The sequence below is a fragment of the Sinohyriopsis cumingii genome, chromosome 9 (assembly GCF_028554795.1).
Source record: "Sinohyriopsis cumingii isolate HCF-2022 chromosome 9, ASM2855479v2, whole genome shotgun sequence".
Classification (NCBI taxonomy): domain Eukaryota; kingdom Metazoa; phylum Mollusca; class Bivalvia; order Unionida; family Unionidae; genus Sinohyriopsis; species Sinohyriopsis cumingii.
Window position 1 is genome coordinate 15,418,704 of NC_142969.1, and position 17,428 is coordinate 15,436,131.

The 17,428-nt window shown below is 33.7% G+C and overlaps 1 protein-coding gene across 1 annotated transcript in view; it reads right to left on the reverse strand.

Moving 5' to 3' along the window:
• Nucleotides 1-2,055: 2,055 nt before the first annotated feature.
• LOC149791310 (uncharacterized) overlaps nucleotides 2,056-17,428 on the reverse strand; it is a 129,880-nt gene continuing 114,507 nt past the window's right edge. The window contains exons 35-36 of the mRNA XM_089969839.1: nucleotides 13,256-13,305; nucleotides 2,056-8,384 (exon numbers count right to left, since the gene is read on the reverse strand). Of these exons, the coding sequence (XP_089825965.1) occupies nucleotides 8,373-8,384; nucleotides 13,256-13,305 (62 nt within the window). The 3' untranslated portion in view covers nucleotides 2,056-8,372. The remainder of the gene's footprint in view (nucleotides 8,385-13,255; nucleotides 13,306-17,428) is intronic.

Here is a 17,428-nt window from a genome sequence, read left to right on the forward strand (position 1 = left end):
AATGGCTTCCATTACATCAGCCTTGTCTAGCTACCAAATGATAGAGACGAAAACAACACACACACCCACCCCTACAGCAGAAAAGGAAGAATAAAAACAACAAACTGCATATATTCACTTTAAAGTTTGAGAGGTGACAAGATACATATCTTTAAAAACTATGCTATGGTTAGAACGAATACTTCCAAAAAACACTATGTGCCCAGATATCATTTTCAGCTTGTACATGTTTAATATCGTAAACTCAGAATTTCCCTATAAATGAAGGGACCTCATTATCAATGAACTGGAATTGGGTGTTCTCCAGATCACTTCATGTAAAGGTGCTGAATTGAACCTCAGTATAGCCAGCTAGTATGGCCACCGTATAGCCAGCTGGTGTCAAAATAGCAATGACTTAGAATAAGGGGCACATTCACAGAAAATCTATTAATAAAAAGTTATATTGGGAAACCTTCCTGTCACGTTGTGGGAAAAATTTACTGATGCTTCGTGCTTCATGTATACTCACATCTTCTTATAGTTAATTCATAGTTAAGAGACACCTTGGATAATGTCAATACGTATTATGTAAGATTACGACTATAGACCCGATACTGGACACAAAGAAACTGCCCGTCTGTTGTTTAACCATTACGCAACAAGCCGTACGTGGTAAATTCACAAGGAATTATACCACCAGACCGACCAGAGACTCCTCTGTTTTGCAATCAGTCAGTGATGTCACGACCGGTTTGGAAGCAATCTTGGGTTTTGGGGGACCAGAAACCCGAGAGACACAAGTAAGTGCTGAATTACCCCAGGGCAGTTTTCAAAGATACCAGACCATATCCAATCAAAATTGAGAGATACAAATCTAGGGCTGTGTCGCAATAAGCAACCGCTGATGCTCAGACTAAATCCATTTATTAATCAGTATATGTGTGAACCCCGCCAAGGGTGGATCATGGGTCATGTAGAAGCTGAGAGGCATTAGACTGTAAGCCAAGTTGTGAGCTCGTTAAATGCCAGGAAAGAATTCCAGTGAAATTCTAGGTTTCTTGAGGATGCTTAGAGTCGACATCCTAGGATCGGAGAGAGGGAAGACACGTGGAGAGTGCGTGGCAGGCGTTATTGTGACGTCAGCAGTGAAGGGGCAGTGCCAGAAGGAGCACGTGATAAACAGTACTGGAAGTTTCTGAAGGATGGATCCGGAAGTGCCAGGAGAGTACATAGTCAAGGATACTAGAAGTACCAAAGAGAAACAAGAGGCAGACAGCGATTGACAGATGAGTAAAAGAGACAGCACTGAAAGGAAACAATCCCACTTAAGACCTGTAATTTCAAATGATGAAATAGTAATTGGCAAATGTGACTAGGTCATTGATTGTATTTGTTCAAAATAAATTGTGATTGAGAAATTTGTTGATGAAATTATTGAATGCATTCGATATATTTTATTAAATTGTTATACCTGTCACTTTGATGTATTTATACACCTAGACCATTGGCATTACTGACTGCGGGCTTAGAGCTATATGAAGTTTAATTGTCCACCTTCTTTGGTATTAGAAATAATATTGTTGGAGGCAGATAGCACTTCCCCACCCATTCCTGAAATAACTCTAGTAACACACATTCAACATGTTCATGATAATTTTTTGGCCATTGATATTTTCAAAATAAATTTCAAAAAACCCAAAGAGGAAACCCCAAATATTGAATTTACAATGGGTGAAGTTCAACTTGTGTGCATGTGAGGAGGAGATTACTCTATTTTGAAATTAACCTTTCATCACTTTATTGAAATTCTGCACAGTAAACGGTTGTGTGTGTGTGTGTGTGTGTTTACATGTTAATATAAATATGTACACGTATTACTTGGTAAATGAAGTAATCCATGATTTCATTTTCATATGGATTTTTTTTACTTATTCTATTGTCAGCTTGATATTTTTAAAACTGAATATTACATCAGTATTGCCTGACATATTTATACCAGACAAAAATATGAAGCAAGTATTTGCATTACATTCAAAGCAAAACTAAGTCAAAATAAATAACAAAAAATCTGAATATACAAATAAAATTTTATTGAAGAAATTCTGTTGAAGAAAACTTAAAAAATAAAGCACATTTGTAAAGTAAAACAAATTTTGCTTTAAAAAATCCACAAGTTATTCTGCAAGATAAAGCTGTTGATGAGCAGGTGCTCATAATGTATACCTGCATCTTTCCCATGCATCAGCAAGTGTTACCAACAATGTTGAGCAACTGATTGAAAACAAGTCATCTAACCCAAATCTTACTGTATTTATGTGCTTATTGGGTAGGGGTTCTATTGTTTCCACAATAATATCATTGTTCACTGAGCCTTTGAATTAATGGCTTGCAGTAACAAATGAATCAACAAAAACTGGGATCACATGAATAAAATGGCTTCAGGGTAGTAAAAAGCAGTCATGGGGATGCAAAAAGGGAAGAAGGAACCTCAAAATGAAATGTACATAACACAATGTCAGATGAAATGAGCTAAATGCAAAACACATGTGATCACTGGAGCATGAAAATATGTCAATGTGATGTGCCTGTGTTAAGCAGTACCCTCCAAAATAAAAACACCCAGTTAGCTTCAGGACTGCATATGAAACAAAATTAGAGAAATGGAGCTAAATACAAACGTATAATGTGTATCCCTGGAGCACAGAATGTAGGTCACTGTGACTCATTAGTTCCCTTCAAAATGGACATGTATATCAAACTTTTGTGACCTTCCTTTGCCTGTTTGCAAGTAGCATCTGTCAGCCAGTTAAACTAAATACAAAAGCTTACCATAATTGCTGGAGCATGGAAATATGACCTTCTTATTCCCGTTGTGATTAGTACACTGTAGAATGAATGTACCCATCAGGTGTGATGACTGTCAATACAACAGTGTCAGGGAAATTAAGCTAAATACCATATATTTAATCTAATTACTGGAGTGTGGAAAGTAGGTTGTTGTGACCAACTTTTGGCTGTGGTGATTAATACACATATCAAGTTTCATGCTTGTACTTGCAATAGTGACAGGGAAATGAGTCAATACAAAATCTTTATGTGGACACCAATGCCATTAAAAGTGACCCCCCCCCATTTTACCTGAGCGTCACAGATGAGACAGTAGAGCATAAATACATGTTAAAGAACCGAATGAAAACAAATTTCAAATACCATAATTAAAACATTCACAAAAAAAGTATGTTAATTTTATTATTAATTTAAGAAAAAAATGTATGCAGTGTATTGCTAATCTCACAAGTTTAATATATAATACATCTTATGATGAATAAGTAATATGAAATAATTTTATTACATCAGTATAATAATGAGCACCGACAACTAATTTAATTCCCAAAGACCATAATGTTAATATTTTGCCAAATTACTATACCTTCGTGGTAAAACCATAAAAACACCTGCATTCTACGCATGATCTATCCAAGGGCAAACTTTAAAAATGATGAATATTGTGTGATGCACACCTCACACCTCATGTTTGAGAGGAAATTATTATACTACTAGGTGCACAGTAAAAAATCCAGTTGGTGAAATATCCCCAATTACATCTCGTAGTGCTTGTGAGGTGACACTGATAATATGAAATTTACTTCAGCCTACTAGTTACACACAGTCTTCTGAAACATTATGTTGCATTTTATCAGGTAATTCTTTCAGCCAATTAGCGAGTTTCATTCTCTTAAATATAGTATTTAACACATCACCACATACCAGCTTGCTCTATAGCTCTTAAATTAATTGTCTGTGATCATTAATTCAGAGAGAACATTTTTTTTTATAGCAAATGGAATAATAAGGAAATACTGGCTAGCTGTGCCGATATTTAAACATCACATCGACTGTATAAATTCAAAGAACAGTGCCAATAAAGAGCTTTATAATAAAGCAATACATGAATAAAACCTGAGTTTTGCATGGTTAACTTTGCAGAATTATATTAGGACAGTGTATTTCACATTGACTCTGGGATACTAAACATGGCTATAATCATCACGCATTCCAGCAGGCACTGCTGCCATGCATCGGCATCATATGATATTAAATTACATCATGTGAATTACCAAATATATTAAATTACATCATGTGAATTACTAAACATGTCGAGTTACATCATATGAATTACTAAACATATAGAGTTACATCATGTGAATTACCAAAATATATTGAATTACATCACGTGAATTACCAAAATATATTGAATTACATCATGTGAATTACCAAATATATTGAATTACATTATGTGAATTACCAAATATATTGAATTACATCACGTGAATTACTAAACATATTGAAATACATCTGGTGAATTACCAAATATATCATTGCCTTCTCACCTCGAAACTGTTGTTCTACAGCATTCTTTGGTGAAGTACAAGAGAACACATCATTAGGGCGAAGGCAATAATGGAATTATAGTTTTATTTCTATGGATCTTCATGCTTGGAATTGTTTTGGAAAAGGTGGCAAAAAAGTATATTAGCTAGAATCTTGTGAACATTGTCACCAGGCTTTTCCCAAATACCCGTCATCCAATATATCCCTTGTTATGCCTATAATGTTATGTGCAAAATAGCACCCCACCAGAAGCACTACCCCAACAGTAATAATCAAAATTATAAAGCTGTTGAGTACATATATAGACAACAGGAAATTACATTCCAAAGTTTTAAGCCCATATTGTGAACTGTGTAAGTCATGGTGACATTACATATCCATGCAGACACAGCTTGATGAGCAGAATCACTCAATCCCAAATTTCCCATGAAAATTAAGTGGTAATAAACAATTTCTTTACCATCTATGGGCTCTAAGTTGAATAGTAGACCAGTATTCAAATTTTAACTGTCAACTAAAATGAAGAGTAGATCTGTATTCAAATTTTAACTGTCAACTAAAATGAAGAGTAGATCTGTATTCAAATTTTAACTGTCAACTAAAATGAAGAGTAGACCAATATTCAAATTTTAACTGTCAACTAAAATGAAGAGTAGATCTGTATTCAAATTTTAACTGTCAACTAAAATGAAGAGTAGACCAGTATTCAAATTTTAACTGTCAACTAAGATAGAATAAATTGTCAATATGCATAGTTTCCATGCAATAGGAGAAATTATTGGCAAGAAAATATTAGGAGTGTTTATTGCAGTTATACTGATGAGAGCACTGAAGCTGTCAAGGCGATTCTGTAAGTTAAATATTATTCGTTCTGGTTCCAGTTTCAATGCAGTGAAAAATATCAAAAACATTTTGCCAAATCATATTAGAGATAATTCATTCAAATCAATTATTATTTATGCAGGTTCAGAATAAATTTATTCGAAAGAATTCCACATTCCACTTGTATTTTCTAAGAGTTAAAAAAAATATTACAAATTCCTTGTGACACAATTAGTATACACACTTGTCTTCATTGTAGTCATGCATTTAAACCTATTTATATACAAACATGAATAAAGTGACGTCATCATGAAAAATGGAAAAAAAATATTAAAGTCTAATATAATTACTCACACAGTGACAGACACAAGTAACACTGACAGACACAAATAACAATGGCACAACTCTTCAAGTTGACCTTCAAACAAATTAACATCCACAAAAATGCTTCACATGTAAACCAGTTTGTAACAGTACCATGAAACATACAAATCCACTAGATAACAACACAACAACTGTCATAGAATATAAAATAAGACACATTTATGACAGGCTGTTATAATGAAGATTTTCAAATCTGATCCATTTAACATGCCTCTAGTCAAACAATAAAATGATCTAATACATTATGATTTCATTCACCTGCCAAATTATCTGAACTGTCATGAACACAAGGATGTCCAGTGTCTGCACTGTATTACAAGCAAAAATCTGTCTCAGTGTCTGCACTGTATTACAAACAAAAATCTGTCTCAGTGTCTGCACTGTATTATAAGCAGTGAGCTGTCCCAGTGTCTGCACGGTATTGTAAGTAATGAACTGTCCCAGTATCATCACTGTATTATTAGCAGCGAGCTGTCCCAGTGTCTACACTGTATTATAAGCAATAAGCTGTTCCAGTGTCTACACTATATTACAAGCAATGAGCTGTTCCAGTGGCCAATGCCGCATTGTCATAAAAATTAATTTCTCTCTTTGTATCCAGATAATGTTTATATGTTTTGAAACTGAGTAAGCATCTTGATAGTTTCTAAGTTACCAGCCATGAGCAATTCCCTTCCTTTACAGCAAGAACCAAGACCTGTATTGGATATACAAGTGCATTCATTTTATAATTACCATTAAATGTTTGGTCATAGGGTGTGGATCTCAATAATTTCCAAATCCTGACCTAAAGAAGAGTATGTTACTCCAGGACATGATTTAGGGTCCATACTAGATATATGTCTGACTTCAGTGTTTTTGTGTTCTACAGAATTATCTAGATATGGTCGTATATGCAAATGTTCACATCTATTTTAAAATATTGACAAATATTTTAGATTTTCAAAAGACAGGTCCAACTTCAAACTGCTACTGCATGTCATGATTGGTGGTGTGTTAAGAGTAGTCAGCAGAACAGACAATGTAGACCCATATCTGCCTGCACCCCTACTTTCAGAGGTAATTAAAAGAAATGTTCAAACCATTCAATGCATGTAAAGCAACCAACAAAAGCAATATCCTAAGGTTTCAAGGATTTATAAACTTCAGAAACGAGCAGCACATGTAATTTTAAATGCATCTGTTGATCATCCCTCAAAAGCATTATTTACAGAACTCAAATGGTTCACAATATATGACAGGATAGATTTTCACAAGGCAGTTCTTTTATATAAATGTCTTCATGGAATTGCACCAGAGTATCTTCAGGACTTATTCATGCCTTTTTCAACACAATACCAGTTGAGATCAATATCACATGGAAACCTTCTAGCACCAAAACCAAGAACAGAGCAATTTAAAAAGAGCTTCGAATACTCTGGTACAGTTCTGTGGAACAAGCTTCCACTACATGTAAAATCTGCTGAAAATATTACAGTATTTAAGAAGAGATATCACGAGCATGTATCTGTTTCTAATAGATAATGGAATTTTGTATTTTAATACTAAACATGTTAAAATAAACAGTAATTATTGTTATCTTCATATAATGTGTATTGTTATACTCCTCTTAAGAGGGCCTCAAGGGAGAATAGTCCTTGGAGTCACCCTCTATAAATAAAGCATTATTATTATTATTATTATTATTACTAATACAGAGATGAATGGGCAGCAATACATATAGGCAGTATAACACAATCCCCACCTTTATAAAAAAAAACAGGAATAATTGATGTGAAAGGTCCTGCCTCTGAACAGTGTTGTAATGCAGCTTTTATTGAGTTGGCTAACAGTAAATCTAGTATAAGAATAACGAATTTAGGCATATAGTAGTAACCGATGAAAGTTTTAACTCAACCCATCAGCTAATGGAGAAGTCTAAAAACTATGTAGCTTTCAAAAACTCTATCAGAGAGTCTTAATGTTGATGCCAGTATTGGTGACAGAAATGTGAACCAATGTCTAATAATTCACAGGCTTGACTAAATAAAGAAAAGGAGAAAATGACTAAAAGCAATTGATGGCTTACTAATACCAACACTGGTTTAATAGTGCAAACATATACAAGTGGAATGAATATAATCTTAACAGTGTTAATAAAATGGGCCAGTATAAATCCATTAAAATCAAGCAACATGCAAAGAATTTAGACTTATACTTGCTTATAAGTCCTGTCCAAATTCAAACAACACTGACTCTGACCTGTTGTCACATAATGTGCAGGCAGATAAGGGTCTATGTTGTCTGTTCTAGTGACTACTCTTAACACTCTACCAATCATGACATGCAATAGTATAGAGTTGGGTCTGTTTTAAGTTTGAAGTTGGACCTGTCTTATAAGCAAGCGTATTCATGAATATCGCATCCAGGTTTAGCTGCAATGCGGAAATTATCAAGGAAAATATATAAGCAAGCGTATACAATATCCCTTCCAGATTTAGCAGCAATGTGGAAATTATCAAGTAAAATATATTAATCTTGTAAATAATAAAACCCGCATCAGAGTTAGATAAATGCATGGATCTATAAAGAATAATGATAAAATAGTTGCCAATTTACTTTACATAATAAATTATTTGCTTACTACGCCCTGAATACATGTGTAACTTGATTAGTACAATGTATGAAATATCAATATACAAAGAACGAGACCTATTAAAATAACAAGTAGTTTTTCTCCGATCCTTTAAGCCGGCATTATCTGCAGCACTGTGATGACTTTATCCATGACCGGTGGGAATGAAGATATTAATCTATACCTCAGCCTGAAAAAAAGAGCAAGTGAGTCGCTTACTCAATTACAGCTTCAGATTATAATGTTTGTAAACATATCATAGAAATGACTATGAACATTATCCAAATGCACTACACCACTAGCATCAAAATAAGCAATTGTGACCTATATTTTATGATCTAGTAATCTGTATTATTTATCTTTCAGTTGTGTTTCTCTACTACATTTGCCTGCAGTCAGGTACCCTGATATGCTGATGCATCATGGGTAATACAAACTGAGTAGTGGAGCCTCAGTAAAACTGACAATACTGGCATTGTTTGAAAAACGACTTCTCTGTTTCATTTTCCTACTAACATGGAATCAACAATAACCAGAATGTAATCAGAAAGTACACAGTCTATACCTAAGAATCATTTAGGAGTCTCCAATGGCAACTGTAAACTTTAAACATCATGCATAGAACAAACTCCGACTAAAGTGATCTTGACACTGTATTATGTGATGGCAGATCTTGGTCTGTGCAGTTTGCAGTTGGATTTGTCTTATAAGACAGTATATATAAAATACACATCCATCCTGATGAAGGTTACCTATCATATTAATATACAATGCAGAATCAAAAACTTATCACAGAATAAACATGTATTACTAAATATCATCTGAGCAAGTCAGAGAGTGTGTGTGTGTGATTAGGATTTTTAATGTAGTTTTAACAATTTTTCAGTCCTGTCGTTATGATGTCTGCTGTGTGGCAATTTATAGTGATGTCTAGCACTGGGGCATCATGCCGCAAACATGTAGCATGATGTCCCACCAAGTCACATTATCCTGACACCAGGCCTACCAGTCCCATCACTAACCTCTTAATGCTGAGCACCTAGCGAGGCAGCTGTTAGTACCATTTTTTGTAACTCTTTGGTATGACCTGGCTGGGGTTTGAACCCATGACCACCCGTTTCTGAGGCGGACACTCTAACCACTAGGCCACCGGAGTGGTCTGAGCTAGTCAGAAATGACTTTAATATAGCATGGAGAAATTTATGTAGCCATGTGCTTAACAGAAATACTTAATCTGTGTCAGTACAGTATAAAATATAAATTACAATGACCTTTCTTTGAATGTAAGGATCTATTACTTGTCATAGAATGTAAGGTTCTATTACTTGTCATAGAATGTAAGGATCTATTACTTGTCATAGAATGTAAGGATCTATTACTTGTCATAGAATGTAAGGATCTATTACTTGTCATAAAATGTAAGGATCTATTACTTGTCATAAAATGTAAGGATCTATTACTTGTCATAGAATGTAAGGATCTATTACTTGTCATAGAATGTAAGGATCTATTACTTGTCATAGAATGTAAGGATCTATTACTTGTCATAAAATGTAAGGATCTATTACTTGTCATAGAATGTAAGGATCTATTACTTGTCATAGAATCCAGTTAACAAGTTTCATGATTACATAAATGTACATTAACCACAAAATCTCAATAAAATCATTCAAGCATGAAATATGGGTCACAAAGAGCTTTTTTTGCAACAATGCTGAAGTATTTATCAAGATGATCTCCTCACTAAGATTCCTGGTTCTAAGTGGTACAGTATTTGTGCTGCATAACAAATCTTACATGGTCACAAAATAAATGTAAAAACGTAACCAAAGACAGTAAAATGATGAAAAATTGGGCCATAATGTTTTGTTTTTTTTGTTGTTAGGCTGTGTTAGTAACTGCAGTGCATGAAGCTCATGATAACAGCACAGCATTTAACCTAAGTCAGTGAAGCATAAAATATGTGCCATAATGATCTACTTCTGCAATGATGGATTTGAGCTCATAAAGTTGTATCCATTCACTAAAGTTCATGATTCTAGTTAGGACATATCACACAAGAAATCCATGTGGTTACAAAAGTAGCATTACTATTTAAGCACCCCTTATTTACTGTTTATGTTGGGACATGATAAAATAATTTTTTTTTTCCTGTCCCAGAACTTATGGTGAAACATTTTTTTCACTTTGGTCATATGTCCCAAGACTTACGAAACAAAATAAATTTGTATTGCATTTGTGCTTGCCCCCCTCTCCACATACTGCATGTTGCAATAAAATAGATTTAAAAAATGCTTAATTGATAATAAAAGGAAAGAAACTAACCTTGTATTGTTATCATTTATTCTTTTTTTCAACATGAGCATTAAAGAATAAAATATATCCATGAAATCCGTAGGCTTCCATGAAGCATGTATCAGTTATGTCCGATAACACATGCCACATTGTTCATTGATGTGAACACTGAGAAACAAATTGTGTGTGGTTGTGGTCAAAGGTTTGTACATGTTGTTCGACTGAAAACTGGATCCAACAAAATCGCAAACAAGAGGGAAATAATCAACTGATATCTTGAAGATGCCATTCACATATGACACGGTGTTAGGTGCAAAATAATCAAGACTGAATTATATCCAGCTCTACTATATGACGGTATCTTGCAAATAAAAATCATCATTTGAAAATGCATTCACTTGAGTGTAAGTGACAATCTTTTCACCAGCACAGGTTACAGGATACTTTTCCCCGTAAGTATCCTTACTATTTATCCGCAGACATCAATGCTCCTTTGTATTAATTGTAACTACAGATGCCAAGCACACAGAAGCCCAGGTCTACTGTATGACAGTATCTCACAAATAAAAATCATTATTTGAAAGCACATTCACCTGAGTGTAAGTGACAATCTTTTCACCAGCACGGGTTACAAAAGTATCACTACTATTTACCCGCAGACATCAGTGCTCCTTTTTATTAATTATAACTACAGATGCCAAGCACATAGAAGCCCTGGTGGTGAATAAACACAACTGGCAGCCAGCAGCAAACTTCTTCCTTGAACTTACCGACAGGACTTCAAAGACAAAGGTTATTTTTATTGCAAAGCAAGCTGACCTCAGAAGCTGTCTATGGATTCTTTTACGTGTACTGATTTTTTATCTTTTATACAAAGATGGCCATGATATGGAAGCTAACTTTGGTTTCTTTTCACTGGTATTCATGGAAATTTTGAAAATAAATTGAAACAATGGAACAGTTTTTAAAGTGATACAAAATAGTGATTCGTGCACAAACATAGACGACCTAGCATTGCCCAGAAGATTTGGAGAAAAAAAAATCGTGATGAATTCATGAAGGCCAGAAGAGAAACAGATCATATGATCATTAACATGGATGAAATTCTAGTGTACTTTGATCGCATTCCTGGATGGACTGACAACAAGATGGGGGTCAAAAGTGTGAGAATTAGTAAGACTAGTGCAGATTTGAAAAAAATCTGACTTTTGTCTTTGCAGTTTTTGCTTCAAGTGATGTGTTGCCTCTTAAAAAAAATTCATGGTATGAGAAAGCTAAACAAAATATTCACATACCAAAAGAATAGATCGTACATGTGCAGGAGATGGGTTGTATGGATGAGGTGCTGCTGTAGTGGATTAAAAGTTTTATCTCAAGTACAAAGTGCATTTTCCGACCTAATTTTCGAATGATTTAAAAGGTGTCCCACAACTTATGACTCGAAAACAATGATGTGTCCCACAATATACAGTGCACAAAATAAATTACTATTAAAATTAATTTATGGTGTCCAAACAAATACAGTGTCCCAACATATATGGTAAATATGGGTAAGCAAGCGAAATGTAGATCACAGTGGCCTTCACTGTACAGGTTTGTACTAAGAAGATATGTATATACTCATCTAGTTAAAGTACAAATTTAAACAATGTCAACAAAATGTGAAATATGGATCACTCTGACCCATATTTGTAATGATAGTATATTACACATCAACATGCATTCCCTCATAAAGTTTCAGCATTCTAAGCATAACACTACATATACAGAATGCATAAAAAAGCTATTAGGTCATAAAATAAATGCAAAAGTTGAACTTAAGCCTGTAAAATGTTAAATGAAGGTCACAATCTTTTTTCTTTTGCATGGATGTTGTGCTAATTGATATGCAAGCACTCAAAACATTTGATAATTTTAGCAAAAGCACATTCTTGATAAATAAACTTGAAACACAAAATGTAACTAATGTCAGTGAAGCATAAAACATTTGTCAAAATGACCGGCTATCCTTCTGATGACATTGTAGTACATGAAAAGATGGATCCCCTGACTAAGTTTCATGATTCCAGATATGTATGTATACAGGGTGCCAACAAATTTGCACTGAATGCAAAGGTTTATGGTTAATGTACATGCATGCACAATGTTTGCCCCTTTAGCCTCCCCCCTCCTGATGTACAATGTTTGCTCCTTTAGTCTCCACCCTCCTGATGTACAATGTTTGCCCCTTTAGTTTCCCCCTCCTGATGGCAAGTGCTAGGAATCATACTCTTAATTACACCCGAGGAACTACAAAGAAACAATAGTTGTGACAAAGCAAGTCTCTTAACACAGTTATGTATAGCGAATAAACTTTCCAAATGCAATAGATCTTCTGAACTTCCATTTTTGTAAAGGAAAACTTACACAGGACACAAGCCTGACAAAGAATGGTAAAACAAGTTAGAACTGGCCACTTTTGAGATCTTTGGATACTTTCTTCAAGGTAAACAAATAAACAATTACATGCAGATAAATTAGGAAAAATATCTATTTACATGATGCTGTGTTACTGTATATATATATATGGAAACACTGATAATGACCTCGATGCTGGTAACAAGGATTGCACAATGCTCTTCTCTACAGAATAGAGGTGAGCTGAAGAAAATTGCAATTAACTGCCATTAGTAACATTTCTTAAGTTAATATCATCACTGCTATTGTAGATTATTCAATGTTAATTCTATATTCTATTGTGACCTACTCAAAGGTATTTCCACCTACCCTTGTCATTGCCCAGAAAGATCCCCTTGGTGGCTCTCCATTTTCAATACCTGAAGAAAAGACAATGTTGTAAAGGTAGTGGACCTTCATGGATCACATCACATAATTGTGTTGGCAACAAACCAAAGATTTTGACGAAAAGAGTCAAAATTTATGACCTAAACTGAACAGTACAACACTGTAGAGGTGACTGAAGAAACTATGGTCTTTTTGGCTGACAGGTTAACCAAATGTCATCCTTATGGCAAGAATTAATGAAGAATAAACTATATGTAATCTATACAGGCTAAGACAATTTCTGTCCTATGAAATTTTATGTCAGCATATCAATATGTGAACTAACATTGTTGTTTTCAAAATAGGGCTGATATAAAAATAGATCAGTTTACAAAATGTATTCCAACTGTTAAATTAGAAACCAGTTCTAAAGTCAGTAACATTAACACACATCAGAGAAATCTAAGATTTTCATGTGAAACATCATTTCTGCCATTCAGTGTACATCTGAAAAGGATATTTGTTTCCATGCAATGTTCTCTATAAGAATGATAAGTCTTCTTGGATGACAGTCAGTGACAAATTCCAGAACCATTTTCAAATCTACCTAAGTGCACAATTTTCTCTGTAAAATCTGTTTACCAAATATTTTGGTTGTGATTTGCAGCAAGTCCATTCTGAACCAAATTAAATATGGCAGACTTGCTGGGCATATCTTTCATATACTGTGGAATTACATGTTTACATGATTGGAAATTGATGGGTTGCTGCTGCAGTGTATTAAATATAAAGAGAAAAGCACTGGCATATCCATCTTATCAGTGACATGACTATCCAAATCTGTAATTTATCTGAATTATTCTCAAAGCCATCTGTCCACTGTAAGACAGTCTTGACTACTTAAGGGATATTTTCCTGCAGTTCATAAAATGCTTGATGTGTTTCACTAATAACTAATGTAAGTATATATTCTTCCATACTGAGCTAACATGCTCTACTTTAAATCTGACTTTGTTTTTCATTAATATGATGTGTATCAAAATAATAGTGGATTCTTTGTCTTCAAAGTTTGAATGGTCTAGTAATTATTAAATTTGTGAACTAAAAGGCCTAATCTGACTGGTCTAGTAATTTTTTTAGTATCAATATTGGCAGTTCTGGAATTAGAATTTTTCAATTTAGTTAGTGCTTTATTTATTGCACATGTGAAAAAGCAAGTTTAGTCATATCAAATTTCACTATTTTCCATAACTGTCAACATGCATACTATAAAGGTTCCTTTTACTGACAATTGCATAGTTGTCACTCCATAAACAAAACTCGTAGAATATTTGTAAACTAGGTGGCTATTCCAAAATAATCCTCATCAATGCTGCCTAGTGAATTAATTTCTGAACCTAATAGAACAGATTACCTGCTGACATTTCCCAAAAAATGTCTGAGTGTAGGTTGAACTGTTGTATATAAAAGAAAATTAATGAGACAAAAATGGAATGGAGGTATCAATGTTTTAAATTCAGGTTTCCTTCAGTTTTTATTGACCTTAGTAATGCAGAGTGTGTATAGTTGATGAAATTTTCACAATCATTTAGTTTTGACCATATTAATGGAAACACTATTTTGCTCCCTACAGGAAAGTACTTAGGTGTATGAACTATCATAAGGGTTCTTACCTTTGTTATGAATTGTCATTACATATACTTGAATACAGCAGTAAAGCAAACACCAATAAATCAATGACTAATTGTTACACTGTTAACCCTTCATGCTAGACACCAATGAAATCACAATACTAGTTCAATGAAATCACAATACTAGTTCAATGAAATCACAATACTAGTTCAATGCTAGTTCAATGAAATCACAATACTAGTTCAATGAAATCACAATATTAGTTCAATGAAATCACAATACTAGTTCAATGCTAGTTCAATGAAATCACAATACTAGTTCAATGAAATCACAATACTAGTTCAATGCTAGTTCAATGAAATCACAATACTAGTTCAATGAAATCACAATATTAGTTCAATGAAATCACAATACTAGTTCAATGCTAGTTCAATGAAATCACAATACTAGTTCAATGAAATGACAATACTAGTTCAATGCTAGTTCAATGAAATCACAATACTAGTTCAATGAAATGACAATATTAGTTCAATGAAATCACAATATTAGTTCAATGAAATCACAATATTAGTTCAATGAAATCACAATACTAGTTCAATGCTAGTTCAATGAAATCACAATACTAGTTCAATGAAATGACAATATTAGTTCAATGAAATCACAATACTAGTTCAATGAAATCACAATACTAGTTCAATGAAATCAAACTAGTTCAATGAAATCACAATAATAGTTCAATGAAATCACAATACTAGTTCAATGAAATCAAAATAGTTCAATAAAATCACAATACTAGTTCAATGAAATCACAATACTAGTTCAATGCATGACAAAATGTAATGAATGATTGTCTAACTTTATTTCAAATATAGTAGAGTGGAACAATATTAAGACCCAGCAAAATTACAATATCGCTATTAGGATATACACAGAGCAGGAATAATGAAAGTGCATAATAATAATACGTATCACTGTATCGCTATTAGGATATACATAGAGTAGGAATAATGAAAGTGCATAATAATAATACGTATCACTGTATCGCTATTAGGATATACACAGAGCAGGAATAATGAAAGCGCATAATAATAATACGTATCACTGTATCGCTATTAGGATATACACAGAGTAGGAATAATGAAAGTGCATAATAATAATACGTATCACTGTATCGCTATTAGGATATACACAGAGTAGGAATAATGAAAGTGCATAATAATAATATGTATCACTGTATCGCTATTAGGATATGAACAGAGTAGGAATAATGAAAGTGCATAATAATAATATGTATCACTGTATCGCTATTAGGATATGCACAGAGTAGGAATAATGAAAGTGCATAATAATAATATGTATCACTGTATCGCTATTAGGATATGCACAGAGTAGGAATAATGAAAGTGCATAATAATAATATGTATCACTGTATAGCTATTAGGATATGCACAGAGTAGGAATAATGAAAGTGCATAATAATAATACGCATCACTGTCAGAATGCATTCTGCCATATGATTGTGACATGTAGTAGGTATCAAGGAATAAATTTGAATAATTCAAAAATTCTATAAACTTTATCAAGTTTACTACCATCATGTCACAGCAGCCTATGTATGCATGGGAGAATAGATGGACTGACTTGCTTTTGAAAAAAATAAACAACTTCTAATTGCTCAACAATGAGTCTGTTATTCTTACATTGAGGGTATCATACAAATTAACATACTTAAAACCAGATAGTAATCAATTTCATCAGTCCACCACCTGTCAATATTAATCAATTTCATCAGTCCAGCTGTCAATATTAATCAATTTCATCAGTCCAGCTGTCAATATTAATCAATTTCATCAGTCCAGCTGTCAATATTAATCAATTTCATCAGTCCACCTGTCAATATTCATCAATTTCATCAGTCCAGCTGTCAATATTAATCAATTTCATCAGTCCAGCTGTCAATATTAATCAATTTCATCAGTCCACCTGTCAATATTAATCAGTTTCATCAGTGCACCTGTCAACAATTTAATTTCCTCATTGTACCATTACTATGAAATTAAGGCCCATCTTTCCTAGCTCACAATATTTGCTTTCTATAAATAACTTTAAAATACCTGTAACATGCTAAACAAATTTTGCATACATCTTTAGTATAGAGACCACTTTTTTGGAAGCCAAACATGTTAAAGTTGTTTACTGAAACAGAGGTCCTTGCAAACTTGCAGCATAATTTAAAAGTAACATGAAAAAATATGAAATAAATATCACACTATTGAATCAACTTTTGCTTTTGATTAGTGCAGGGTCCTAAGTGTATAAGGTCATTCAAACTTACTGCTGCAGACAAACTAAGATGTTTCAAACAGAATCTTTTGTATCGAATAGGCATGGACTAACTTTACATTAATATCCTATCCACTGTACTGGCTCATTAGGATCTGTGGTGTTCAATGTAAGTATGATTTCAAGTGAACAGCATAGGGTCTGTGCTGGTCAGTGAGTATAATTTATGTCAACAGCATAAAAATAGATCGGCAGATCTAG